This window comes from Otolemur garnettii, unplaced genomic scaffold, assembly GCF_000181295.1.
Source record: "Otolemur garnettii isolate 467f Iridium unplaced genomic scaffold, OtoGar3 scaffold00027, whole genome shotgun sequence".
Taxonomy (NCBI): domain Eukaryota; kingdom Metazoa; phylum Chordata; class Mammalia; order Primates; family Galagidae; genus Otolemur; species Otolemur garnettii.
In genome coordinates, this window is record NW_003852422.1 from 12,743,624 (window position 1) to 12,769,775 (window position 26,152).

At 46.0% G+C, this 26,152-nt stretch overlaps 1 protein-coding gene and 1 long non-coding RNA gene across 2 annotated transcripts in view; one reads left to right on the forward strand and one right to left on the reverse strand.

The window, feature by feature from the left end:
- Positions 1-24,945, forward strand: part of BCL2 (BCL2, apoptosis regulator) — a 185,026-nt gene extending 160,081 nt beyond the window's left edge. Inside the window, exon 3 of the mRNA XM_003788416.3 lies at positions 19,619-24,945. Within this exon, the coding sequence (XP_003788464.1) occupies positions 19,619-19,753 (135 nt within the window). The 3' untranslated portion in view covers positions 19,754-24,945. The remainder of the gene's footprint in view (positions 1-19,618) is intronic.
- Positions 6,218-10,586, reverse strand: LOC111724834. Its single transcript, XR_002773048.1, has 3 exons — positions 10,488-10,586; positions 10,009-10,061; positions 6,218-6,254 (listed from the first exon to the last, which is right to left on the reverse strand). It is a non-coding gene; the product is annotated as an uncharacterized LOC111724834 (long non-coding RNA).
- Positions 24,946-26,152: the final 1,207 nt, after the last annotated feature.

The window sequence follows — 26,152 nt, forward strand, 5'->3', positions numbered from 1 at the left end:
ATTTATATGGTGCCTGGAATTTTTTTACATTAGATTTTCCTCCGGGCATTTCATACTAAATATGACATAGTTCCTGGTCCCTTATAATTGCATTTCTTTTGATTTTCTTTTATTATGACTTGCATATCACTAACACTTCTTTTTTGGAATGTTAAAAGTATACATCATCCAGCTAAAAGGAAAAAATACTGACTTAATAAAAATGGAAAAGAGAGAGAGAGAGAAAGTAGATATTCTTCTCTTTTGGTTCCAAACAAGGCAAAGTCCTCATTCCTCCTCCTTTGTACATGCCAAGGTTGATGTCATGGATCCAAACCAGTTTTGAGTTATCTGAAATGGAAAGGGGAAAAAAATGAAGTTCAACAATCTTCTGAAGCTTGAAAAACAAATTTTTCACAGTCTGATAACCCAAAAATGACTGATGGGTTTTCTCTGCAATTTCCAAGGGGGGGGAGGTAGGCAAGGAGAAGGAAATGGTTCTGAGGAAGGGCTGAGAGCGGGAAGCTTTCAGCTCGAGGGCCTGCTCTGGGGGAGACTAGAAACATTGCCGGGAGGGGGGCGGCTGGGGACCAACAGGGAAAGGCACGTGGTGATCTTGAGAAACGTACAGTCCTATCACCTGGGGAACAGGAATGAAAACCATAAAACTCCTTCAGTTGATGTATTAACTTATCATCAAGAGTTACCACTAATAAATATTATTTATGACTGATAAGTAGGGAAGGCATCCCTTTATTTTTCATAAAATCATCTCAATGCTATTGAAATATGGCTTTCATTCCATCTGAACAGTCTAAATATTTATTGTGTGGATTCTTAAGCAGACATAGATAGTTGGGACTTTAGAAACCCTGCCTGGGACTCTGCTGTCTGGTGCTTTGAAGGTTTTGGCCCATGGTTCTTTGGCTGTCTGGACTGTCCAGCACATCCCCCGTTTTTGTGTCACAGCACGTTACATGGTTTACTCCAACAAAACCACCTCTGGAGTCTAGGCCTCCATGTGATTTTCGATGAGAGCCGAAGAGGCCATAGTCACCTGTTTCCCATAGACCCTATTTCTCCCAGGGTCCTTGTTATGTAACCCTTGCCATCCTCCCTGCTTTAGACACACAAGCATGAAACAGAATCCAGGAATCTAAAAAGTGTTGTTACCTTAGAATTTTTATGGGGCACCGTCTTCTTATTACAATGAGACTCTAAAAAGTTGGAGAGGTGAGTCCCTGGACAGCAAGCAGAGGACCTGAGAGGGGAGTTGTGCCTGCTCAGACCACACAGGTTGCCATGGGTGGATTGTAATAAAACTGAAGATCAGAACTGAACACCTTACACGGTTGGGAATCTGGGATACCACGGTGTGCTCCGAGCCAGGGGGACAGCTCTGCTGGGACTCTTGCCCTTGAAAGGTGTGCCCATTGCCAAATATCCAAACCATGGCATTCTTGCTCTCTCATTAAAAAGTACTGTAGACATGATGCCAATGAAATAATAATTTTTTAACATTTAAAATTGCTCTTAATAAAATACCTTTTCCAAGGGATGTAGTGAGTTCGTAAGATATACCCACTTGAATCTGTGATCCATCAGCCATGAACTGAAGCCTGGGAATCAAAAATCTCTTAAAAGCCTCCAGGTGTGTGTGTGGAATAACCCTAATATTTTTTCACAGTTTTCCAGGATGCTTCCATAGGTTAGGATTTCCTCAAAAGACGTTTAAATGATGGTCCAGATTCAAAAGGAAATGAAAAGCACATAAAATCGTAAGTCTTAAGAATTCCAAGAATTTGGCAGAGGTGAAAATACACAAAGAAAAGATGAAATTTAGACGTTTTTATTCTACTCACTTATCCAGCACAAATCCCTCTCCTGTTGTTCCATAACCACAACACCAATATGTAACTCCCCAGAGTTAAAGGAGGCTTGCCGAGCAAGCCTCTGGCTGACTGCAGCCTGGATCCCAGCCTGCTGTGTTGTCCAGCTTCCATGGTCAGACGGTAACCAGGACGCTGGGTGGAATACTGCACTGTCTCCCGGGGGGGGGGGGGCCTCAGGTGCAGCCCACAATCTCCCTTCAGCACCCACAACCAGGGTCCTTCAACCAGAAGGAAGGCTGGAAGGTCCACACGGCTGTGGCCAAACCTGTCCCATGGCTCCAGAGCTCCTACTTGTTCTATTTAGGCAACATTTATTTCTTTACATACCTGAAAGGGTGGGGAATTACTGAGAGCCTAAATTTTCTATCAGAACTGAGGAATAAACTTCAGCTGATAAGATGAAGGACACGGAAGGAACAGGAAAGCAAAGCAAAAGACAAAGCAGAGGGGAAAAAAAGAAAGGGACGCCTGTAATCCTGGCCCTTTGGAAGCCTGAGGTGGGAGGATTACTGGACACCAGGAGATGGAGACCAGCCTGGGCAACATTTCAAGACCCTGTCTCTACAAAAAAAAAAAAAAAAGAAGAAGAAGAAAGAAGGAAGAGAATGAAGAAAAGAGAGAAGAGGAAAGGAAAGGAGAGGAATGGGGAGGGGAACGGAAGGGAAGGGAAATTAGCCAGGTGAGGGCGTGCATCTGTAGCTACTCAGGAGGCTGAGGCAGGAGGATCACTTGAGCCCAGGAATTGGAGGCTGCATGATCTGTGATGATATCTACACTCTAACCTAGGCAACAAGCAAGACTCTGTCTTGAAAAAAAAAAAAAAAAAAAAGAATGAGAGAGAAGGAAAGAAAGGGAGGGAATTTCAGGAGTGGCCTCCTGTCTGAATTATGGGGAAAACAGGTTGGGAGGTCTCAGGGACCTGGACCACATCCAAGCTGTTTTGTCTCCCACCAAGTCCTTGCTGTTCAGTGACCCCTCAGAGCAGAGCAGAGCAGGGTTGAAGACATGCTTGCTGGGTGTTGAGGATGGAACCGTTTATGAGACAGACTCCACAATTTTGCTTCCATTTGTTCGTCTTCAATTGGGCATAGTAGAGACACGTGCAACTCCTGAAATGTTCAAAGTGTTTCTGGCCTGTTAAATCTGACTGATTTCACCTACAAACGTCCAGCCTTCCAGAAACAAACTGAACATTGAAGGATTAAATACTAAGTGAGCATAGGTAGGTTCTTGTCAAATGCTTGCTGGGCATGTTCCTAAGAATTTAAAGTTCTCTTCCTTTGGTAAATTATGAAAAATTTTAATTGTGCAGGTCAGTAGAGAAAATGGTTACTTGTCATGAGGAATGACGAGGGATACCCACAGAGGGCAGGCCACACAGTGAGCAGGGCAGTGTGGCAGGGTGGCCCAGCCATGCCTCCCTCACCCTCGTGTCTCCTCCGAGGGCTCAGGCTCCGTCCGCGGTGGGGCAGCCACTCCTGTTCACACATGTTGCAGGCACAGCTGCTTTTGATCCAGCAAGAATTGTTGAGCTGATCCCTTGAAAGACTCGAAATCCAGTTGCCACCGTGGAGGCCCAGGAGCCCCGTAGCTTAATATTATAAAGAAACCTCAAGTTGGATTTGTTTATGTGACTCAAGGAAATTTTATTCTTTCAATAGGAAGGCTTTTCCTGAACGATTTGAAAAACCATTTCCCTGTTGGGATTCGAGTCTATATCACACAGCATTTGAAAATAATCTTGAGGCAATGCATCCAGCCCTGGCCAATGGGGCCAAAACACAGACGGGGTTCCAGAGGGAGCGGCTCATGTTCCCGTGGGACTGAGTTCTGCAGAGCGCCCCAGGCCAGGAGAAAGGGAGGCCCTGGGACTTGTGGTTTCACTGTGGTCACGGGTCTTCTTTGTGTTGGCGTGGCCCCGCTCAGTCTGACTCACCCCTGCCTGCACACACCAGCTCTCTCCAGGACCTGCCAGGCTGGGCCCAAACTCTATGCTGTTCCAGGCCCTGAGATGCTATTATCAGTTTTTTTCCTTTATTCAAAGTCCTTAAGGCTCAGCTCCTGTCTCACTCTGTCCCTCCAGCCCAGCCCATCTTGGGAACTGTTGGTGCCCTTACTGTCCCCTTCAGGACTTCCTGTCTAACCTCTGGGATGTGGTGCTGTCTCCCCAGGGACTGAATCTTATATGTTGTTTGTCATTTCCATGAGTCATACAATTCCAGATTCAGATCCCAGCTTTGCTGTGTGACTTTGAGCACAGTGCACAACCTCTCTGATGGCAGCCTCTTCTCTCTAGTGTTGTTTATAAAGCCACCTTGTAGGATCTGGCACCACAGTTCCTTCTCCTCTTCCCAGACTCAGTGCCTGGCTAGAAGTGGGCACTAAATAAATACTTTGGTCAGTGGTTTGACTGCGGCTGGATTCCTGGATTCAACTATGTCCCAAGGATAGATCAAAGCAAGAAAAGCCAGGGCCACACTTGTGAACAAACACCCATGCAGTGCTAGGAAGAGCCACCCGAAGTTTCTATCAAATATTATGAAAAGCAGGTTGCCCATGAGTATAAGGAGCCGTCGCCAGTGTAAACTTGAGCTTCTTGACCGTGGGGTGAACATGTCTGAGTCATTCCATTGGAAGGGTACTTAGGAAGTACTTGATTTGGGTAATGAGTATAACCTTGTCCCTGCCTTAAGGAGCCCATTGTCATCCACAGCCAGCGTTGTCTGGCTTTCCTGACAACACCCAGCACCACTCCATGAACAAAGCAAGTGTTCATTAAATGTTTGCACCATTGAATTTGACTTGAGCTGACACCTCCAAGGTTTCAGACAGGGCAGGTTCCCTAAGACTACACACATAGGCATGCGCACTGACTACAGGACTGAATTCTGGCCCTGCCTTTCTGCCTGGGGAGGAATCAGTGAAGGCCCAGCGGTGTGGTTCACCATCTCAGATCCAGCCAGCAAATACTTGAGTACCCTCTGCAGGCGGGGTCCCACTGGCTCAGTGCTGCGAGCTGCAAATGTGTCTGACCCACACTGAGCGTTTGACGGGAAGTGACGGTTGCCTTGGAAGTCGAGGTCCCCAGGGCACGACTTTCTCATTTTAAGTGCCCTCTGCCGGCAATGCTGACAGGCCGCGGACAGCGGGCACGTGTGGTTTTCCGACCTTGCTTGTACCCCCAGCAGTCTCACTTCACTGCAACAGAGTGTCCTTGTGTCAGGTCAGCCAGCTGTCAGCTGTCCCCCCGGAGGTCCTGCTGATGGAAGACTTTTCATTCCCCCTGCTCCTCTGAAGCTCGGCCATGGCTGCTTTCAGCATCTCTCATTTTTGTGTCTTTCTGTGTCTCTGTGTCTCCCAGGCTCTTTCTCTGTCTCCCTCATTGTCTCTTTTATGAGCAGCCCAAGTGTCTAAGCTTGTGGTCAGCCACTCCTGCAGGAGCCCTATAGCCAGTGCAGTGTGTAGCCTCCAGAAAAGACACCAGGCTGATTTCTAACCAGTCCCCTGTTCCTCTCTCACTGTCTGTCTCTCTGTCTCTCACTCTGTCTCTCTCTCCTCCCATATGTACAGCTGGATCATTTTGGCACAGAGTGGGCACTCAGGGGTCCTTCACAGGGAACACCTATTCAGACAAGAGGCCATGCCAGACCTCTCCCATGTGTTAACGAGCCTGAATCAAGAACACAGCACCGCCCTTACCCAGCGTCTGCAGGTCTCAGTACTAACAGCTGTTGCCGTTGACAGAGACTGTGCATTTTCCCGGTGATAGAGAGGTCTGCTGTCCTCCCCGGGCACAGGAAGACAGTCTGATGAGGAAGGAAGAGGATTGTCAAAGAGCCAGGCAGTGTTCCTTGAAATGCATCTGGTTTTATTCATGTTGAGTCTTTCCAGGTGAACAGAACTAAATCATAGACTACAAAATGAAAGCAGATTTTCCTAGCGCACCCACACGGAGCACCATGAGAGAGCACACCCCATCCTCCAGCCCCACGGGCCCCAGAGCACGGAGGGGATAATCATTCTTCTCTTAGCGATGGGGGATTGATGGTGTGGGTAAGAAGCTTCCCCCATGGGCTGCTCAGAGGATCCTGTGGTCATTTGGCCATCACAGAGTGACTCACTGGGCTGCAGAATTGGGGAACTAGGAGAGGGTAAGAGTTTTAGATGTTGGGGTGTTTCTGAGGGGGGACATTAGCAGGCTGTGAGGACTCCACAGTTTGTGACTCACCTGTCCTAGACGGAGAACAGGACCGGCACTGTCTGGGGGCAGATCTGGTCCTGGACAGATGTCTAAGCTTGTGGTAGGCCACTCATGCAAGAGCCCTATAGCCAGGGCAGTGTGTAGCCTCCAGAAAAGACACCAGGCTGATTCCTTAACCAGTCCTGAAAAGCACGAGTCAGGTGATGCCTGGCTGGACGCTGGCACTGCCACTTCCCAAGAATGCCTGTCCCAACCCAGTCTCCTTTGCTCTTTTACTCCGACACATCCCCCCTCCAGGTCTGAGCCACTTTCAGCAAGTTTCTATTAGGAAATGCAGGTTCTTTGTCCTCTCCCCTCCCGCCAGCCTCAGTCAACACTTACTGATTTAAACAAGTGAGAACCAAACATTTGGCCCCCAACTCCGGCCCTCCACGTTTAATAAATGAAGGACTGCCTCTCCCCACCAACCCTAGCAGCCATGTCCTGATGACAGTGATTAGGCCAAGCTGCAGAACTTAACAAGCATCTGCTTTCAGTTCCCATTTTTGGCATATTTTTATGAATTAACTCTTGCAGTGGCAGAGATAGAGGTAGGCAGCCTGGGTCTCACCCTGCATTCCCAAGTCACATGGCAACTAGCAGGCCACTGTGACCTTGGTCCAAACAATGACCTACATACAGGTGGATATAGTCACCCACTTCCAGGCCCCCAGGAGCACACAGAGACTCTGTTCATGCTCGTGCATACATGGGGACAGGTGTGGGCAATGGTGAAGTTTGGGGACAGAGCCACACCTATGGCTGTAGAGCCCAAGAACGGCTGGTGAGTCTACTCTATACATGGCCCAGGGGGTCCCCAGCCCATGCTGAGCAATGGTGAGTCCTGACTGGCACTGAGGATGAGCAAAGCTTCCCACCTGCTCCCCATTCTGAGGAACGCTGATGTCACCAGATCTAATTAAAATTGGCCTGAGAGGCAGAGGGCTCTGTGGAAATAGAAGGGGTGGGGGCTGTGGGACAAATAACTTGAATTATGCTCACAAAAGCAAACAGATTCAAGCACAGAGGCACAGGAGAGGCCACAGCAGCTTGGGCAGTATGCCGAGGAGGGCGAGAGAAGGGGGATGTAAAGGCGTCGTGTAGCAGAGACAGCGGGGAGATCCGCCATCAGCAATACACAGTGACACAGTCTTTGACATACATCAGCATCTCCCAAATCACGTCCTAAAGGATGCCCAAGGAAGGGGGGAGAATAAGATGAGTATATCAGCCCAGATAGTGGAGCAGAGAGAGAACCATTGGCGATTAGCTACTGCAGCATTTTCACGTGAGGAAAATCACAGTCTGAGCGGTCAGGGGAGCTGCTTGTCTCAGGAGCAGGAAGTGCCTGGCCTGGGGCTCACTGCTCAGCTGGCCTCTTGGATAGGACACCAGCCGTGCCACCTCATACTTTTTTTTTTTTTTTTTTTTTGAGGATGACAGTGGTGCATAGTTTCTAAGGAGTCCCATTCCCCATTCCCTGTGTATTTGTGAGTAGGGGTTACAGAACAAACTAGAACTTCTATCAAACTCCATATAGTATGAAAATGGTCCCTCTTCAGGTAGGGTAAAGAACACAGTTACATTTTTTTTAATTGAGATACATAGTTCACACACCATAAAAGCCCATTCGAAATGATCCATTCATTGGTTTTTTTGTATATTCATAAGGCTGTATAACTATCACCATCATCTAATTCCAGCATTCTCTCATCACTCCAGAAAGAAGCCCTGGAGCCATTAGCAGAGACTCCCTGTTCTCACCTCACCCGTCCCCGCCAGCCCCTAACCTGCTTTCCCTCTCTGTGGCCCTGCCTGCTTCGGGCGTTTTATATTAGAGAGTGGTCTGCAGTGGTGGCCTTTTGCACCTGGCTTCTCTTGCTTAGCACTGTGTTTCTGAGGGTCACATTGTGGCACATGTCTGTGCTTCATTCCTTTTTAGGACTGAGTGACATCCCATTGTACGGATAGACGGTGTAATGCCAGTGTTCTAACTCAGCCAGACAGGAGAGAAGCTCAGGCATGGAGGGCGGTGTAACATGATTCATTCAGCTCCCGGGTGGCCGAGAAGCTATGTTAGTAAAAGGTCCACCCCAGCTCCCGGCGGCCAGGGAGCTAAGTTACACATTACCATCTGTGATCCACAGTCCGCGCAGGAGAAAGGTCCTGTGCACCTTTATACCCAGGAGAACAGAAGTCGCAACATGCCAGGCAGCATGGCTTCACTGCACCCCATTACGGTTCTCTAGAAGTGAAAGGCGCCTTCCCGTGGGTGAGGAAGCCCAAACCCTTCCCTACCCCACAGACCACACTCTGTTCTGCAGTTAATGGACATGGGGTCATTTACACTTTTGGCTATTAAGAACAATGCTGATGTGGATATTTGTGTACAAGTTCTGTGTAAACATACATTTTTAATTACTTTGGGAGTATATATACCCAACTATATTTAGATTGCTGGGTCACATGTTAACTCTGTTTAACTTTTTGAGGACCCACCAAACTTATTTCCACTGTAACTGTTCTATTTTACACTCCTACCACCAAGATGTGAGGGTTCCAATCTCTCTACCTCCTTGCCAATACTTGTCACTGTCCAGTTTAAGTGATAGTCAAACTACTGGGTGTGACGGGATATCTCATCATGGTTTCCATTTGCATTTCCCTAAGGACTAATGACGTGGAGCATCTTTTCATGCACTTCTGGCCATTTGTATATTGTATCTTTTTTGGTAAAAATGTCGGCTCGGCGCCTATAGCTCAACCGGCTAAGGCGCCAGCCACGTACACCTAAGGTGGCGGGTTCGAATCCCCAGCCCGGACCCGCCAAACAACAATGATGGCTGCAACCAAAAAATAGCCGGGCGTTGTGGCGGGCGCCTGTGGTCCCAGCTACTTGGGAGGCGGAGGCGGGAGACTCGCTTGAGCCCAGGAGTTGGAGGTTGCTGTGAGCTGTAGTGCCACGGCACTCTACCCAGGGGGACAGCTTGAGGCTCTGTCTCAAAAAAAAAAAAAAAAAAAAAAAATGTCTATTCAAATCCTTTACCAATTTTTTTTTCTTTTGCAGTTTTTGACCCGGGCTGGGTTTGAACCCGCCACCTCTGGCATATGGGGCCAACACCCTACCCTTTTGAGCCACAGGCACCGCCCCCTTTACCAATTTTTTAATTGGCCTAGCTGGCTTTTCATTGTTGAGTTGTAATACCTTATTTTTAATATTTTTGTTTATTGTTGGGGGATCATTAAGGGTACAATCATTAATGCCAGGTTGTGCCGCTTATGTTTGCTAGCTGGAGTCCCTCTGAGTTGTAATAAGTAAGATTTTTTTTGCCCGACATACTTTCATCCCCAACATAATATCATGAACTGATAACATAGTATTTCCCCCCCAAACAGTAACACAGCATAAGCCCAAAACAAGAATGGGCTGAGCACCCAGAAATGCAGGGCCGGCACAGGCTCTAGCCCAGTGATTTTCAACCAGGGTGCCGCGGCACAGTGGTGTGCCATGAGAGGATCTTAGGTTTGCCATGAAATTTTTAAAGATCATTAATTACTTTTGAAAGAAGTTCAAAGGATAGTAAGTGTATTCTTTTTTTAACTCTTGTTTCTGATCAACATAATTTAAGTGTGCCGTGGTTCAAGTGTGCCGTGAGATTAAAAAAAAAAAAAGTTGAAAAACACTGTGAGTCTAGCCAAAAGAAGGAAGTGGAATGAGGAAAGTAAGGAAGAAAAACGAAGAAACTTTGTTTTAAAGCCAAGACACTGGAAGGCCATTACTGAGGCCTGTGTGCATTCCTGAGAATAGCACCTGGCCTGGGGCCTCCAGGTGTCCTGTAAGGACAGCACCATCAGTCTCCTCTGCTGGCCAAGGCGCTGCAGGCAATACATGCTTACCCTTGCAGAGTGCTTTGAACCCAGTACTGAGAAAACTCATGACCATTCAGCTCCTACAAAGGGATTAGAGCATTAGCAAGCAATTACTGTCGGGTAGGGCCTGTGTCCTGTTAGCTTAAAGACTCCCCAGCGCCTTACAAAAATGCCCTTGATTACTGAATGAAAAGTGAGCTGAAGATGAGATTTCGGATCTAGTATGGATATAGTCTTTAGTCCTTCTTGATAGTTTATTACATGAACTTGATGAATTGAATAGCAAATGAATAATAGTTACATTTCTAGCACATTTTGCTATAAATGCATTTCTTTGCCCATTTCAAAATACTGGCCGTTCACACTTCCTCACTGGAGGGACCTGATCCTACAGGTGGCCTCTCCCTGCAGTATTTGCATAGCTAGCAGCAGGGGAATTTGGCTCTGTGCTTACCTCCAGAGAGCACCTCCTGCTCCAACCCCAGGCTAAGGAATCCTCTGCATACCAACCCTGAGTAATGGCCGGCTCTCCGCTCAAGTCTCCGCTAGTCAGTGGACATGGCCAGGGATCCTTTGACCTGGCTCTGTGGCTGCAGGTTCCCGGGGCATCAAACACTTTTGCAAAGTATGTTCAAACTGTGCCCAGCTCAGAAAGGAAGCAGCTATTGGGGCTTCTCATTTTTCAGCCTCCCAAGCTCCTGAGAGCCTCTGCCTAATTTGCATCCTTAGCTAAATTTGCATAACAAAATGCCAAAACTTCCCTGGACCAACTCTGGTAGGCAGGCTAGTTTTGTTTGGGTTTTGTTTGGGTTTTTCATCTCATGCCATTTTTCTAGCAGGTTTCTAGTTACAACCAAATAACGCTTAGATCAGGTTTCAGTGTATGCTGTTGGCTGGCGATCCATCCAGCCCCTTCCCCGTCTGAAGTTCCTCGGGGAACAACCCCCATTCACTGAAGGTGGCTTTAGGGTGCTGGAGAGCCGGTTCCTTGCTCTTCTCATGCTCCTGTGTGGCTCTTCACAATCTCCAGGCCAGGCAGCTGTGTGTCCTTCGGTTCTATGCTCGAGGGGCATTATTTTTTTTTCTTTTTCCTTTTCCCTCAAACCCGGAATTAATATTTTGGGAATAAAGGGAGGGTGAGGGAGGAGTCGCAGGGGACAGAAGCCCGCAGCACTGCCAGAGCCCTCTGCTCCGCAGACGCGCCCTCTGGACTCACTCAGCACCCTGTGGCTGCGGAGGAAATCCTGCTGAGCCAATGATAAGGGGGAAATGGAGTCACTTCCTCAGCAGCTGCTTTATTCAGGTAGAAAAAAGGCCTCACTTCCTCGCGTGTGCTGCGCTGGCCACCACTCCCAGCAGCCGGCTTGCTGTTTCCCTTCTGCTCCTGCCGAGCCTGGTGACAGGAGAGTCGCGGCTTCCTTAGCCTCATGGACAGCTCTCGTCCCTGCTAGTGTGTGTCTGTCTCTCTCCCTTCCTCCTTCACCGCCTTCCTTCCCTTCTCCCTCTCCAGCCAGCCGCATGTCTGCAGACTATGGGGCCCCAGCCGTGTCCAGGCCCAGGACCCACGTTTGCATACATGTCCAGAAACAACATTTGACCTTTGGTCATCTCGCCTGCCCTGTACAAGCAGCACCAACACTGCCCCTGTTGCCAAATGCCCCAGATTATTGTTCTTTTACCTCCAGGTGGCATTTGTCAAGAGGTGGCTTTGTAACATTCATAACACAGCAGGAGCCTACCTGACTGAGGCCCGAGTGGCCAAGTGAGTTTGGAGCCTGCTGCTTAGCTCACCTTCTCCTGGAGAAGTACAGCATCTATGAGCAAGATGACACACACAGTATTTTGTAAGCAGTATGGCATGGACGCTGAGCAGGCAGGTCCCAGGCTGGTGAGGGCACTACCTGGAATGGGTCAGAGAGAAAAGAGTGCCCTAGTGTTCTGGCTCCAGGTAAGTGTCTGGATCAGAGACACCAGGGGCTACTGCCAAAAAAAAAAAAAAAAAGACATTGAATTTTGTTTAGGCTACTCATTTATTTGGCCTCTAAATACTTCCCTTTAAAAATATATCACCTATTAGAATATGTTTGAAAAACCTGCTATGTAGTAAAAGAAATCAGTTTATTTCGGTTCTGCAAACATTTGCTCAGCGTTTAATATATGACAGACACATGCTCCAGGGATCTGAAGATAAATAAAACATGGTCCTGCACCTCCAGGTGCTAAGACTTGCATGGGAAAGACAGGCATGTAAACAGATGATCTTCTACCGTGAACAGGGAACAACCGAGGATTATTAAACCCATCCTGGGGGTTTGGAGAAAGTTGCCTGCAGAAAATGATTGCATGGGTCTCAGAAGGAACCAGAGTTGACTTAAAGTGACAGATGCTGAGCAGAACTAGGTTGGGGCCAGAGCACTGGGAAGCTTTGGACTTAAGCTTGCAACAGAGATTTGACTCTGAAAAGATCACTCTAGCTGTAACACAAAGAAGAGATTTAAGAGCAGAGAGAGAGATGAAGTTGGAAATCCTCAAGAGAGAAAATAATCAGGAGAGAGAAATGTTTAGGTGGCAAAATTGGGTCTTGTCCCCTCACCCTTACTTCAGTGCTCACTAGCTTCTCCTCCAGAGCTACAGGAGCTAAAACATCTGCATCTCTTTCCCTAAGGGCTTCCTCTGACCCTTAGAGCCCACTCCACCTGTGTGTGTGTCACCTGCTGGAAGGGCTGGGTATGGAGCCTCCATCAGAGCAACCTCCAGCCAATGAATGGTCTTTATAACCTAGCTCCTGCCATTCATTGGCTGGAGGTTATACCCCAGCTCCCTAGGCCCTCAATGGGACAATAAGAGGTGCATGTTCTACGCTGGCCCTCAGGTTTCCCCAGCAGGATAAAATCCACTCGCCAGTAAGAATAACTTGCATGATAAGGCAATTCCCGTGTGACTCTTTTCTCTCTGACCCATTCCATGTAGTTTCTGGCATCATCTCCCCATTACACTGCCTGCACTCAACTCTTTAAGGGTCAGCTTCTGGGGGGAACCCGACCTGACAAAATGGGATTGGCTGATGAATGAATGTGGGGGATGAGGAAGAGGAAAACCTCTAGGAGAGTTGCAGGGTGTAGGTTTGCTTAGTAGCATGGGCACAAGGAAGGCAGGAAGAGAGGCAGGCTTGGTGCATAGAGTGATGACAGCTCCAGTCTGGGGCAGGTTGGTCATAATTCCCTGGGGACATCTTAGAAAATAAGTGGAATAGGAATCTAGCACTTAGAGGAGAAAGGGGACTGGATATAAAGATTTTAGAGACCTCATCACAGGGATATTGGTGACTAGGAGAGGAAAAGAGGTTGGCCAAAGAGAGAAAAGATGATCCTGACAGAAGCCGAGGGATGGGGGGGCATCGAGTACATATGAGGATAGGCAGAGGAGGAGGTGCCCTCGAAGGGGACACAGCAGAAATCCTTCAGGAGGCAGGAGGCAGCCGGAGGAGGCAGAGTCAGGAGACTCTCCCTGGTCTTGGTGTCCGGGGCATCCTGGTACCTAGTCAGACACAATCTGGAGAGCATCTGGTGAATTTAGGCACATAGGGGCTACTGGTGGTCTCTGTGGGGGTGGGTTCAGAGGCACAATAGAAAAAGAAGCCAGGCTGCGTGCATGGGATGTGAGCTGATGAGCATGGTCAGAAGCTTGTCCAGGAGGGGAAGAGTGAGAAGCTGAAGGTTAGGTCAGAACACTCACCAGCACAGACATTTGGAGGAAATCTGAGGCAGACGGAAGAATGAGGTTGAAGCTGTGGTTGAGAGCAGGGACAATTGCTAGAGGAAGGTTCCAGAAGCAAAAAGAGCAAGGACAGTTGCTAAAGGAAGTTTCCAGAAGCAAAGAGAAGTGGTAGAATCAGGATGCAGGGTGGAGAGGAGCAGGGAAGGACAGGTAGGGATGGAAGTTCGTGGGTGGGCCAGCAGAGGAAGCTGTAATAATTCTTGCCCAGTGGCCCAATTTTCTCAAAGAAGAAATGGGTGGCTTCAAGCTGCCACCAAGGTAAGACACAGGCGAAAAGTGGTGGTTGTTCAGGACAGTCATCAAAGGGACCAGAGAAAAGATCTGACCAAGGGTAGGAAAGGTGAAGTGAGTTCTAGAACTCAGTGAGTCTGGAGGCTGTAAATTTAGAGCAGCACCCGTCTGCGTGGTTGGGTGACTTTCCAGAAACTCTTGGAAACCCAGATGAGGCTGGCTGTGGGATGGAATGAAGGTTGGGAAAGAGAAGAAGTTAGAGAGGGAGAGAGCAAGTGACAGAGGGGGAGGAGGCTCCCACAGGAGACCAGAACTAGGGACTGGCCAGCGTCCTAACCCAGGCAGCTCAAGAGCGAGCGAAGCCCAGGGTCCACCCTCCCCGTTCACCACAGATCTGCTCCTTATTAGGCATCATTACCCCAAGGCAGGAAAGCAGCACAAACGATAAGGTTCTTCCAGCTCAAAGTTTTCTGTTACTTGGATTCACTTTTTCTTGTCTTTTTCTTCCCTAACCCTAAGATTGTCAGGAGAGAGGAGATCCCAAGGAGACAAAACTACAAGCCATGAAAAACATAAAATATGGCAGAGTCTGGCAGCAGTGTTGGCGTTCCCGTTGGCCTCGTCTGGTCTTCTTTTCACTGTCTCTTTATGGCTGACGGGACCCTCAAATGATGCCCAGACTCAGTCTGGTGCAGGCCTGCCTCTGTGTGGCTGGTACGCTCTTTGAAGGCAGGGGTGGCTTTTCCCCCTTAGGTTCCCGCACTGATGATATAAGGCCTGTGTGCACAGGCAGCTGGAAGACTGTCGGTCGTAGCTGAATTTCTTACTTATCTGTAGCAGGCAGAGCCATATTAAATTTCGCTGGTTGAAATCAGGGGCCTGAAGCTCTTCTTGCAGATACTGGTTTAGCAGGGCAGAGCTCCTGACAACCCATCTAGGCCTGGGTCCGCTGGGGTCACTGGAAACATCTTGGTGTCTTTTCTTACATTCTGTTTTTCCATGTGTATACACCTGCATATATATATATATATATATATGTATAAAGTATACAACATTTATATATTAAGTATTTACAAAAACGAAATTGTTTTGCTTAGTGTTTTGTCCTGCCTCACTTAATACGATGTTAGGAACAACTTTCCTTGCTGATAAATGAATATAGGGTAAGACTTTCAGTGGATAAACAACATTCCTTGGGATGAATGTGCTATAAGTCCCTTAGTCAATCATATTTTCAGACATTTCAGTTATTTCTAGGTTTATGCTATTATGATAAGCCTATGCATTCAGAATAAATAATTAGTAGAATTACCAGCCAAAGGACATATGTTTAAGCCTTTGGATATGTATTCCCCGATGCCCAAGGTCTCCACACTCCCCTCTGCCTGGGTGTGAGCACCCAGCCCCATCCCACCTCATCCTTTTCAGCACTCAGTATTGATCTCCAATTCTGTTTTTGACCATCTAACTGGTTTGTTTTTCTGATCTCATTTTATTTAGAATCAGGCTTAAATGCAACTTCTTGAAGGGTTCTAAAGGGGGAAAAGAGAATTTTGGAGGTCTCCCTGCCTCCAAGGGGGCGAGGCGGGTGCCTGTAAGAATGGTCCCACATCCTGGCAGCGGGGAAGGCAGGGTGAGGACATTTCTGCTGTTTGGGAGTCCGGATGCAGATTGGTTCTGCCCACCCCTTCCTGGCTTGCTTCCAGCCCTGCCACAGAGGGAAAGCTGGGGCTGGGAATTTGGCCATCCAGTCCTGGGTGGGACTCAGAGCCTCTGTGGCCTCTGAATGTGAAGTCTGTGGAGAGACTGCTGGGGAATAGGGCAGCCAGTGTTGGGGCCCTGCTGGCCACCTCCCCAAAGTGAGGGGCCCACAGAGGGTACCAGAAGCCCACCGGTTACAGACTCGGGTAAGCCCTTGCTGGCCCTGACATGAGCAGGGATGTGAAGCCTCCTAAATATATTGACTGGGATTTTGTCCCATCACATGTGACGACCCAAGTTTTCTTTCTCCCTCTCGGTTGCCTTTAATACATAAAATGAGCATGCCTTTATTTAAAACAGCTTTCAGACTTAAACAAATAATGACAGACTGTCCAAGCAGACTTTGAAAATCTCCCTAATCAGGATGTTTCAAAAAGCGAGAAGATTCTCTGAACATGGCTTTTTGGACTTTCTGTCCTGAAGCCAAGGAGTCTCCTTTGCACTTTGGAATCACAGAAGGGCAAAGTGTAGGGGCCAGATTCTATCTCGAGATTCACCCCAGTCCTACAACCTGACTGATGATTTAGTCCATGTGTGGATGGGCATCGTGGTGTCACTTCCCATCCTTAACCAGAACACTATCATGTACATTTTAATTCATAATTTCTGTGGAAAGTGCTGACCATCTTCATAACCAAAAGCCTAGAGGGAACTAGGAAATCGCTTCTGTGAAATATCAGGCTGGGTGGGGCCCCTGGAGGGGAAGGGGATTGAGCAGCTCTGCAGACTTGAGAGCGAGGCCTCCGTGTTCCCACTAGGCCACATTCTGTATCAGATTTACAAATGGCTTGAGTGACCTACGCTAATCTTCCCAACAACCGATTTTATGGCGCTGGGTGAAGTAAATGAGGCTCAGGGTTGGATAGTACCTGTATGCTTAAGGTTGTAAATTAGTAAAATGTCAGAGCCTGGCTTCACCCAGAATTCTCCAAGTCCTGCGCCCTCCCCAGACCCCTGGGACTGACGGCTACCCCACCTCGGGCTCACGCTCTGGATCGAGAGATGCTAATTCAAGTCATCTCACTCTGGAAATGACGTTTTTCTTTAGAAAGCACATCAGAGATGTCCTGTTAGGCCCGTTAGAGGCACCGTTCCTTGAGTGAGGGGTAGGATATTTGGGAAGGCCTTTCTTCTGTCCCCAATCCTGTGGGCCCGGGGAACTGGGAGGAAATAACCAACTGGAGTTCGTCCTGACTCCTGCAATTTCCCGGATGGTCCAGGTGCAGAATGGGCCAGGAGCTTCATCCATTCTAGATTTTACCACAGAAAACTCTGTTGGTGACTGGGAACTCAAGGCCCAGTCCCGACCCTCTCAACGTCCAGCTAAATTACAGACAACCCAGTGCTCTGAAGAATTCAGGGTGTCCTTTGGGTGGGCTGATGGGGGGTCTGGCCTGCCTGTCCCTCAGAGAGATAAGTACGGAAGGGGGTACTGCTCGACATTTGGGACTGTGTCCGTGGGACCCCGCCCCACAGGCTGTGTTTAGAGGAAAGAGTTTCCCCCATGTGGGAAGAAGCCCTGCAGGTGTTTCTGGACAATCGTGACTGCACTTCAGCTTGGTCTAAGAGCAGTGAACACAGACTTCATTCATGTCCACAACCTCGCTTTCCTGAAACTCAAATTTAAAAAATGTTAATAGATATTAAAAAAGAAGAAAGCCCTGACATCTCCTCCTGCTAAAAGTTAACCTTGGTACCTCTGAGGACCTTGGTTAATCTGGTACCTCTAAAGACACAAAGTACCCGCTTGTGGGCCCAAAGTTACTTCTCTGAGCTAATCAATCAGTGCTAATCTGACCAGTCTTCGTGACACACAAGGAGCATCACTTGTTCTTCGGTCATCCTGGGTCACAGAGTAGCTTTTAAACTAGGGTTTCTCAGCCTCTGCCCCGTTGGCATTTGGGGGCTGGATAATTCTTTGTGTTGGAGGCTGATAGATGCCAGTAGGACCCTCCCCCCACATCATGACTACCAAAGATGTTTCCAAATGTCCTGTGGGGGGGGCCAGATTCCCCCTCCCCAGTGTAGACCATCTAACCTCCTGCCTGCCTTTTATAAACAGTGCCATTGGTCACAGGGCAGACCAGCTGAGAGTGAGGATGACTCAAGCAGGTCTTTTATCATTACCAAAAGCAATTTTGATGACTGAGTTCACTTCTAGGAATTTATTTCAAGAAAACAACTGAACAAATCGATAAGAATGTATGTACAAAGACACCTCATGATACTGTTTATAACTGTGATATTTTTAACACCCTAAATTAAGGAATTGGTTAAATAAAGTATGACATATATATGATACACTACTATGCATAGGAAAAATAACTGTATAAATCTATATTTAATAATGTGGGAAGTTCCCTTAACAATGCCTTAAACCCTCACTTTAAGACTTCTCCAGGATTCCAAGAAAGTGCTATAAAAAGAAGGAATAATTTCAAACAAACAGATTAACAAGCATCTGAAGTGTTAGGTCAAAGACAAAATTCAAACCAATGATTGAATTCAGAAAACTGTAATCAATCATTGAGCATTTGGTAAGCTACCTACATAATACCAAGACTATGCACAGCTATCTTGCCATCTGCACCAAAACTGTCCCAGGTACACAGAAGTCACTCTGAAGGTTGTGAGAGCCTCGTCCTCACAGCAGTGCTCAGAGTCGCGGTTTGTTACTGTTTCCTGTAATAAAATCATGAGTTTTGATTCAGAGTTGTAGAGAATAATCTGGAACTATGCCTTGTCTTCCTCTTCATACCTGAATGAATCAAAGCAAGTGAATAGAATCCATTTACTGATTTATGTATTCAAATATTCATGCAGGGAGTTTATCCAAATACTCATTAGGCCCAAATGTGAAGCGTTAACTGTCCCAAATCTAGAAAATCAGCCTTCAATGATTTGTGCGCTAGAATACAATCCAGAGGTTGAACTTTGCTGCAAGACCCCACATCCCCGACTTCAGATGCAGTGACAGGAACTGAAAACCTAAGCCCTTGTGTTCCCTCGGGGACCTGTGAGTCCAGGGACACCTCACAGGGCCTGTGCTGTGCATTCCACAGCTTGAGTTAAATGCAGAGTGGTGGGCTTGCAATGTTGCCACCCCCGAAAGAAACCCAACAACAGTTGCCTTTTGGTCCTCTCGACCTCAGAGGCCAGGGAGCTGGCCCTTCTTGGTCCACCAACTAGCACCCTCCCGGCTACACACTCACAGAGCTGTCTTTAGCCACACCAGGGCATCATCAATGTGAAGGGGCTGGTTTGGATCTGAGTCCAAAGCTGGCTCTGCCATTTACTAGGCAAGTCCCTTAACCTCTCTGAGTCTTTTTTCATGTTCAGAACAGGAATAAAATGACTTCTTATGATTGGTAGGAAAGGTCAGTAAAATAATGTGTGTGAGGCCTTTGGTACAGTGCCTGGAGTACAGTGAGCACTCAAGAGAGGCGTGATAGTCACCATCATTGCTGCACTTTGTTCTGCTAGCTAAAACCGCAAAACCTCCAGTATTTTCTTACTGCCTTTGCTGTTTTTTCTTCTCAGCACTTATCACTCTCTAATACGCTAAATATTTATTTTGTTTGCTGCCTGTAGTGCTCCACTAGATAAAAGGCAGGAACTTTTAGTCTATTTTATGTGCTGTGGTATCTCTAAGGTGCCTAGCAAGTAAATGGGTTCTCAATAAATATTTCTTGTGAATGAATGAAAGAAGTGGTTTCTGAATCATGCCCTTGAAAGAGCATTTTCCTTTTCGCTTCTTGCCCTTCTGAAGGTGCCCAGGCTGCTCTGGCGGGAGCCTGGCAGGCTGTGGGGTGCCCCTCTGTGCCCTCTCTCTAACACTCTTTTTCTTCTCTTCTCTCCCCCACTGCAGGACGCCTTTGTGGAATTGTATGGCCCCAGCATGCGGCCTCTGTTTGACTTCTCCTGGCTGTCTCTGAAGACCCTGCTCAGCCTGGCCCTGGTGGGAGCTTGCATCACCCTGGGTGCCTACCTGGGCCACAAGTGAAGTCAACAGGCCTGCCACAGACCGATATGCAAAAGGTTCACTAAAGCAGTAGAAATAATATGCATTGTTAGTGACGTACCATGAATGAAGCTGTGCTCTCTTTAAAAAATAAAACAAAAACCAACACATACACATACACACACAAAACAGCTTCCAGACAAAATGTCGAATCAGCTACTTACTGCCAAAGGGAAATATCATTTATTTTTTACATTATTAAGAAAAAAGATATATTTATTTAAGACAGTCCCATCGAAACTCCTGTCTTTGGAAGCCCTACCACGAATTGCCAAGCACCACTTTGGGTGGCTCCGCCTGGGTGTCCTGTGTGGATAAATACAGATTTGTTTTCCATGTTGTTGGCTGGACTAGCTCGGCATCTGAAGAGCAAACACAGGGACAAAGACCTGACTGTAGGGGAAGGCGGGGAGAAGGTGTTCATTTTACTGGATTTCCTTGCCCTGGGGCTGTGATGTTAATAAAGGGAGGGTGCTGGGGGAAGCCCATTCTTTCTGGGCCTGAAGAACAGACTCTCTGCATATAACTCATGTGGTACATACTTAGTTGGAGGAAAAAAGTTGGGAATTTCAAATGGATGCGGTACCCTCCAGGATTTCCACGCGGAAGGACAGAGATGGGAAAAATGCCCTTAAACCATAGGAAAAGTATTTTTTTAAGCTACCAATTGTGCCGGAAAGCATTTTAGCAATTTATACAGTATCATCCAGTACCTTAAGCCCTGGTTGTATATAATCATATATATTTTGGATATGCCAACACTCCCCTGTCTCCTCCCCTCAATACTGGCTCTGTCTGAGTAGGAAACAATCCTGGGGAACTTGAGGAAGGGAGCATTTCGGTGACTTCTTGGACATCAGAAAGGCTACAGTTACCCAGAGCATCGGGCCGCCATAAGTGCCTGCTGTCAGAGACCCAGGTCTGCAGAACCTGCCTGTGTCCCAGCTCACAGGTCCTGGAAACTGGCCTGGGCACTCGCTGCCCTCCCCCAGGGCTTTAAACAGAGCAGAGTGGTCTCTGAATGTCTGGAAGCTGACGGAGCTCAGAATTCCACGCCAAGAAAGAGCAATAGAGGGCCTGGGCCGGCTTCCCCGGGGCCCTCCAGGGAGGCCCGGCCTCACGTGGAACCTGGAAGCCACGGCTCTTCTTAAGACATGTACCATTGTGGAGGGAAGGAGCAGAGGTGCTGTGCCTTTCCTCGCAGAGGGGCATTGGGAAGGCCAGGAAGCCACCGTGTTAAGGAAACACGGGAAAGGACATGTGGTCGCGGCCATTTTGAAATGGCCACGCACATGCGCACTGGCAAGTAGCCGGCTGGCCACCTGTGCGGCTTACAGCAAGGCTGTAATGACTTTGGGGAGGGTCATAAACCCTGAAGGAAGCATTGAAATGAGGTGTCATGGATTGATTGACCTGTAGCTATGGGATTACATGTAAAACATTATCTTGTCATTGTAGTTTGGTTTTATTCAAAAACCTGACAGAAAAAAAAAAAAAAAAAAAAAGAGTGCCAGGTGTGGAATGTGGTGATTGTATGTCCTGGGGCATTAAAAAATAAAAGTAAAAGCAAATAAATAAATGAATGGTGGAAAACTATAGACAAGTAGCAAAAGAAGTGAAATCTTGAGCTAATAAACTAGAAAGTATTTTTGCAAGTTTAGAATCAGCCTTGAGACATTTGTGGAATAACTTTGTGGCATTATCACATTATATACCATTTATCCGTATTAACTCTGGAATGTACTATATTCAATGTTTAATGCTGTGGTTGATATTTTGAAAGCTGCTTTAAAAGAACTACATGCATCTCAGCGTCTTTTTTGTTATGTATTTAGTTAATAGCCTCTACACTATTTGTTGGCAAAAATATGATCATTTTCCATTTGAGATTTTTGTCTCTTGATTCTTCAAAAGCATTTCTGAGAAGGTGAGATAAGCCCTGAATTTCAGCTACCTGAGAAACCTTGGATTTCATTGGCCACTGAGGAGCTTTGTTTTAACCAAGTTATGTGTATTTCCATGTCAACAGAATTGCTTATTGTGATGGATATATCTGTTGTCCCTTTGACCTTGTTTCTTAAAGGTTTACTTGTCCCTGGGCAATTCAGCATTTAACTCATGTTACTTAGGATTACATGCATGTTTGGTTAAACCCATGAGGTTCATTCAGTTGAAAATCCAGATGGGAAATGACCAGAAGATTAAAATCTGGCTGTGGTGGTTTTGACCTTTAGAAAGTTGCTTTATGTGGCCTGAAATCAGCACAGACCCAACTAGAGCCCTTCTGCCCTCCTTCCGCAGGGGCCTTCTTCATGGCTGTCCTTCAGGGCCTTCCTGAAATGCAGTGGCAATTAGCTCCACCAAAAAAGCAGGAAACCTGTGGTAGGAAGCCAGACCTCCCTGGCGGGCCTCAGGGAACAAAATGATCAGACCTTTGAATGATTCTAATTTTTAAGCAAATATTATTTTATAAAAGGTTTACATTGTCAAAGTGATGAATATGGAATATCAAATCCTGTGCTGCTATCCTGCCAAGATCATTTTAATGGAGTTGGTTTGCAGTACACTCCAAGTGGCAAGATCCTCCAAGCTGCTTTAGAAGTTACAATGAAGAACATGGACATTTTTAATATAAAGCTTGTTTGTCTTTTGTTGTTGTTGTTGTTGTTGTTCAAATGGGAGTCACAGAGTATTTGAAAAATGTATATATAAAAAAAGTTACAGGGGGGCTAACTTTTGGCTGGTTTTTTTTGACTGTGGGGTTTTGTTACATGATTTTAATGGACTGGCCGCTTGATTCTAGAACTGTACAGTATTGTGGCTGCACTCACTTTAAGAGTAGTTAATGTTGCATTTTTCTTACTGTTAAAAACTTATTAGAAGCAATTAATGTATATAAAAACCTCAACTAGTCATTTTTTTCCTCCTTTTTTTCATTATTTTGCGATTGAGCGATAGACAGCCATCCATATTTTGTGCTGAGAAGGGATTCACACCTGAATTCCTCCTTTTGATGAATGAAAAGCAAGTCCTCTGTACACATGCCTCTCTATGTTGGGCAGGGTCAGAGTTAAAGAGAATTTGGGTCAGGTTTCTAAAAAGAGCCCCAAGGAGAAGAGAATCTAAGAACTCCCTCCTTCCTCCCACACCCTTGCTGTGCAAGTCCTCTAAAGGAGAGACCAAAACAGGACCTGCCATGTTCTACAGAAAACAGTCATCCCAGAAGATTTTCAGGGGCTGAGAATTTTTGTAGTCTTCAGTTTTGGATAAAAGCCACGTTTGGAATTAAGGAAGCACCTTGATTTAGTTCAAACAAAAAACCAACATTGATGCAGCTCACTTTTCTATGATACAAATGCCTTGGATTTCTTTAGTGAATACTTACTGCTTACCATCTAAAGACTTAGTTCTGGCCCAGAGGGAAAAATTAGGGAGTGATTATAAATCAATAGCAGTTATAATAATTAAGATTAAATGTCAGTCATTAGGGCAATCCCAACACATGTCTAGATTTCACATCAAGAATCTATTGAATGAACAAAATTGCAAATAGTCTACATTTATGGTTAAACTTATCCTAAAAACGAATCATTTATAAATGGAAACTTAAACTAATTCCAATTGTACTTTTAAGGCAATGGTTGTTTTTATACTTTCTTATCACTTATGGTTAGTAATGTACACCTACTCTATCAGAGAAAAACAGGAAGGGCTTGAAATATAAACCATCCTAAGGAAATTAGGGAGTCAGTTGAAATTCTATTCTGATCTTATTCTGTGGTGTCTTTTGCAGCCCAAACAAATGTGGTTACACACTTTTTAAAAAATACAATTCTACATTGTCAAGGCTTATGAAGGTTCCAATCAGATCTTTATTGTTACTCAGTTTGGATCTTTCAGGGATTTTCTTTTTAATTATTATGGCACAAAGGACATTTGTTGCAGGGGTGGGAGGAAGGAAGAATTTTTAAGTAAGTAAAACATTGTCAAGTTTGGATCAGGAGTGGAGGTTTTCAGAATAGCCAGACTTGTAGGATGTGAGATACTTTAAGGAGGGTCAAATGAGAAACATTTGAAATTCTGTGGTAAAACATTTAGATTCCAGAGACCAGCACAGCCCAAAGTACAATGGAGTTTGGCAGTGCAGTGGTGTATACATTTCAGACAGGATACATCTCACAGGTATTTAAATAATAAATTTGCAATTTTAACCAACAGGATATTTAATGACAACCTTCTGGTTGGTAGGGACATCTGTTTCTAAATGCTTATTATGCACAATACAGAAAAGAAATTAATAAAGTAAGATTAAAGGAAACCATTTTAAACTGAATTGGGTTAAGTGATAATACAAGTCCCTCAGCCTTTACTCAATGAATCATTTTGTTCCGTGTTTTTGGACAACCATGACCTTGGACAACCATGAAATATACATCTCCCTGGGCACAAGGAAAACCACATGGAGTATAAACGGTATTGCACCAGTTCGTCTGGACTACACCAGAAAAATAATTGAAAGCCAGCATCTTATCGGTAACAAGGTTGTTCTGCATACCACGCTCGGCGCTGAAGCACTCGTGGAAGGTGGAAAGGCTAACTTAATCGAAAAATCCTGGACTGTTAATAAATATGATTACAGCGTAGATCCTCAGTAACACCATGCACTTAAGCCTTTTGGAAAATCTGTAGTGGGCCCTCCAGATAGCTCGTTTCATTAAGTTTTTTCCCTCCAAGGTAGCATTTGAAGGAGTGATAGAAGATTACGTTCTTTGAGGAAAACTTTCTTTTGGTGGTTGTGTTTATTATATCTTCTTAAGTTTTCAACCCAGATTTGCTTTTGTTGTGAGTTACTGGGGTTATTTTTGTTCTCAATAAAATAAATGTACAATAAGTGTTTTTGTATGGAAAGCTTTTGTTATCAAGATTTTCATACTTTGACCTTCCATGGTTGTGTTTAAGATTGATACATTTCAGGGGTGGCTGACATCTTGCAATGCTACACACACAAATACATGGTAAGCATACTTTACATAGTTAAGGAAAAGTAAGACTCCACTTGGCCACAATTAAATATAATGGCACTTTGTGTTGTTGGAAAAAGTCAACATTCCCCTTAAACTTTCCTTGTCTTTCCAGTTAATATTGTGAAGAAAAATAAAGTACAGTGTGAGATATTAGTTGTGCTCTGGAATTGTTTATAATGTGTTAACATGATTTTTCCCTGCCATTCATCATATTAAACAAGACTTTGAAAAAGCCTTCTTAACAAGCCAGTAAAACCACCACAAACCCCACTCTAATGAAGCCCTCCGGGACCAGGCTAAGGACTTGCCTTACAGGTGAAACCACCTTAGAAGGAGACCCTTTTGTTTCGTGGTAACTAACCCTCCTGGTTAGGTCTAAGATGGCCTGTTCTACCAGTCTTGAGTTCTACTCCCTAAGTGAGCCACTGTTGCTGTTTCTTCCTTGTAGACTGGAGATCTCATCCTCTGTGTTCCCTAAGATGAAAGATTGTCTGAAAAGGGGGGAAACAGCTAAAAGTTCAATTTTAAAGTTAACATTTTTAGATAACCTTGCTTTGGAGCAAGTAAGTCCTAAGTTGCAAGGGACCCAATGTTTCCCACTTAGTTTGTTCTGATCCCTTAGTCCTCAGCACTCCAAGTCTCTTCTCTTACCCTCAATTGATAGGGCTCTGATAATAAATCTATCCATTGAAACTTTGCCGGATACAGCACGGTAGGCCTATGACCATTTGTTCTCAAACCTTAGCAGGGAGATATTGGCTTCTCCTATTTTGTGAGAGAACATCGAGGATCAGAACATAACCAAGTTCTCAAACATTGTAAGTTACAGAGAGAGGAGTTGAGCCCTGGTGTGCCTCACTCCAAGGCTCTGGTCTAGCCTTTCAATTGGTAGCCTACAAACTGCTACCTATGGGACCCTGGGCACATAGCCTTACCAAGAGTTACCTATCCCCAGGATGCTTAAAAGAACTAATGTTCTCAACACTCTTGGGTACTTTTCATAAACTCATCTCCTTGAAAACACCTCTGAAATCAGACCCCTTCTCCTCTCCCACCTCCCCTTTCATAGTCATCTGTCACACCTCTTTTTTTTTTTTTTTTGACACATCTCACTCTGTCATCTTGAGTGCCGCAGTGTCATTGTAGCTCATAGCAACCTCAGAATCTTGGGCTCAAGCTCTTGCCTCAGCCTCCCGAGTAGCTAGGACCACAGGAAGGAAAGAGAGACCTGGCTAGTTTCTCTATTTTTTTGTTTTTGTAGAGAGAGACAGGGTCTTGCTCTTACTCATGTTGGTCTCCAACTCCTGAGTTCGAGCAATCCACCCACATCTGTCCCCCAGGGTGCTAGAATTACAGG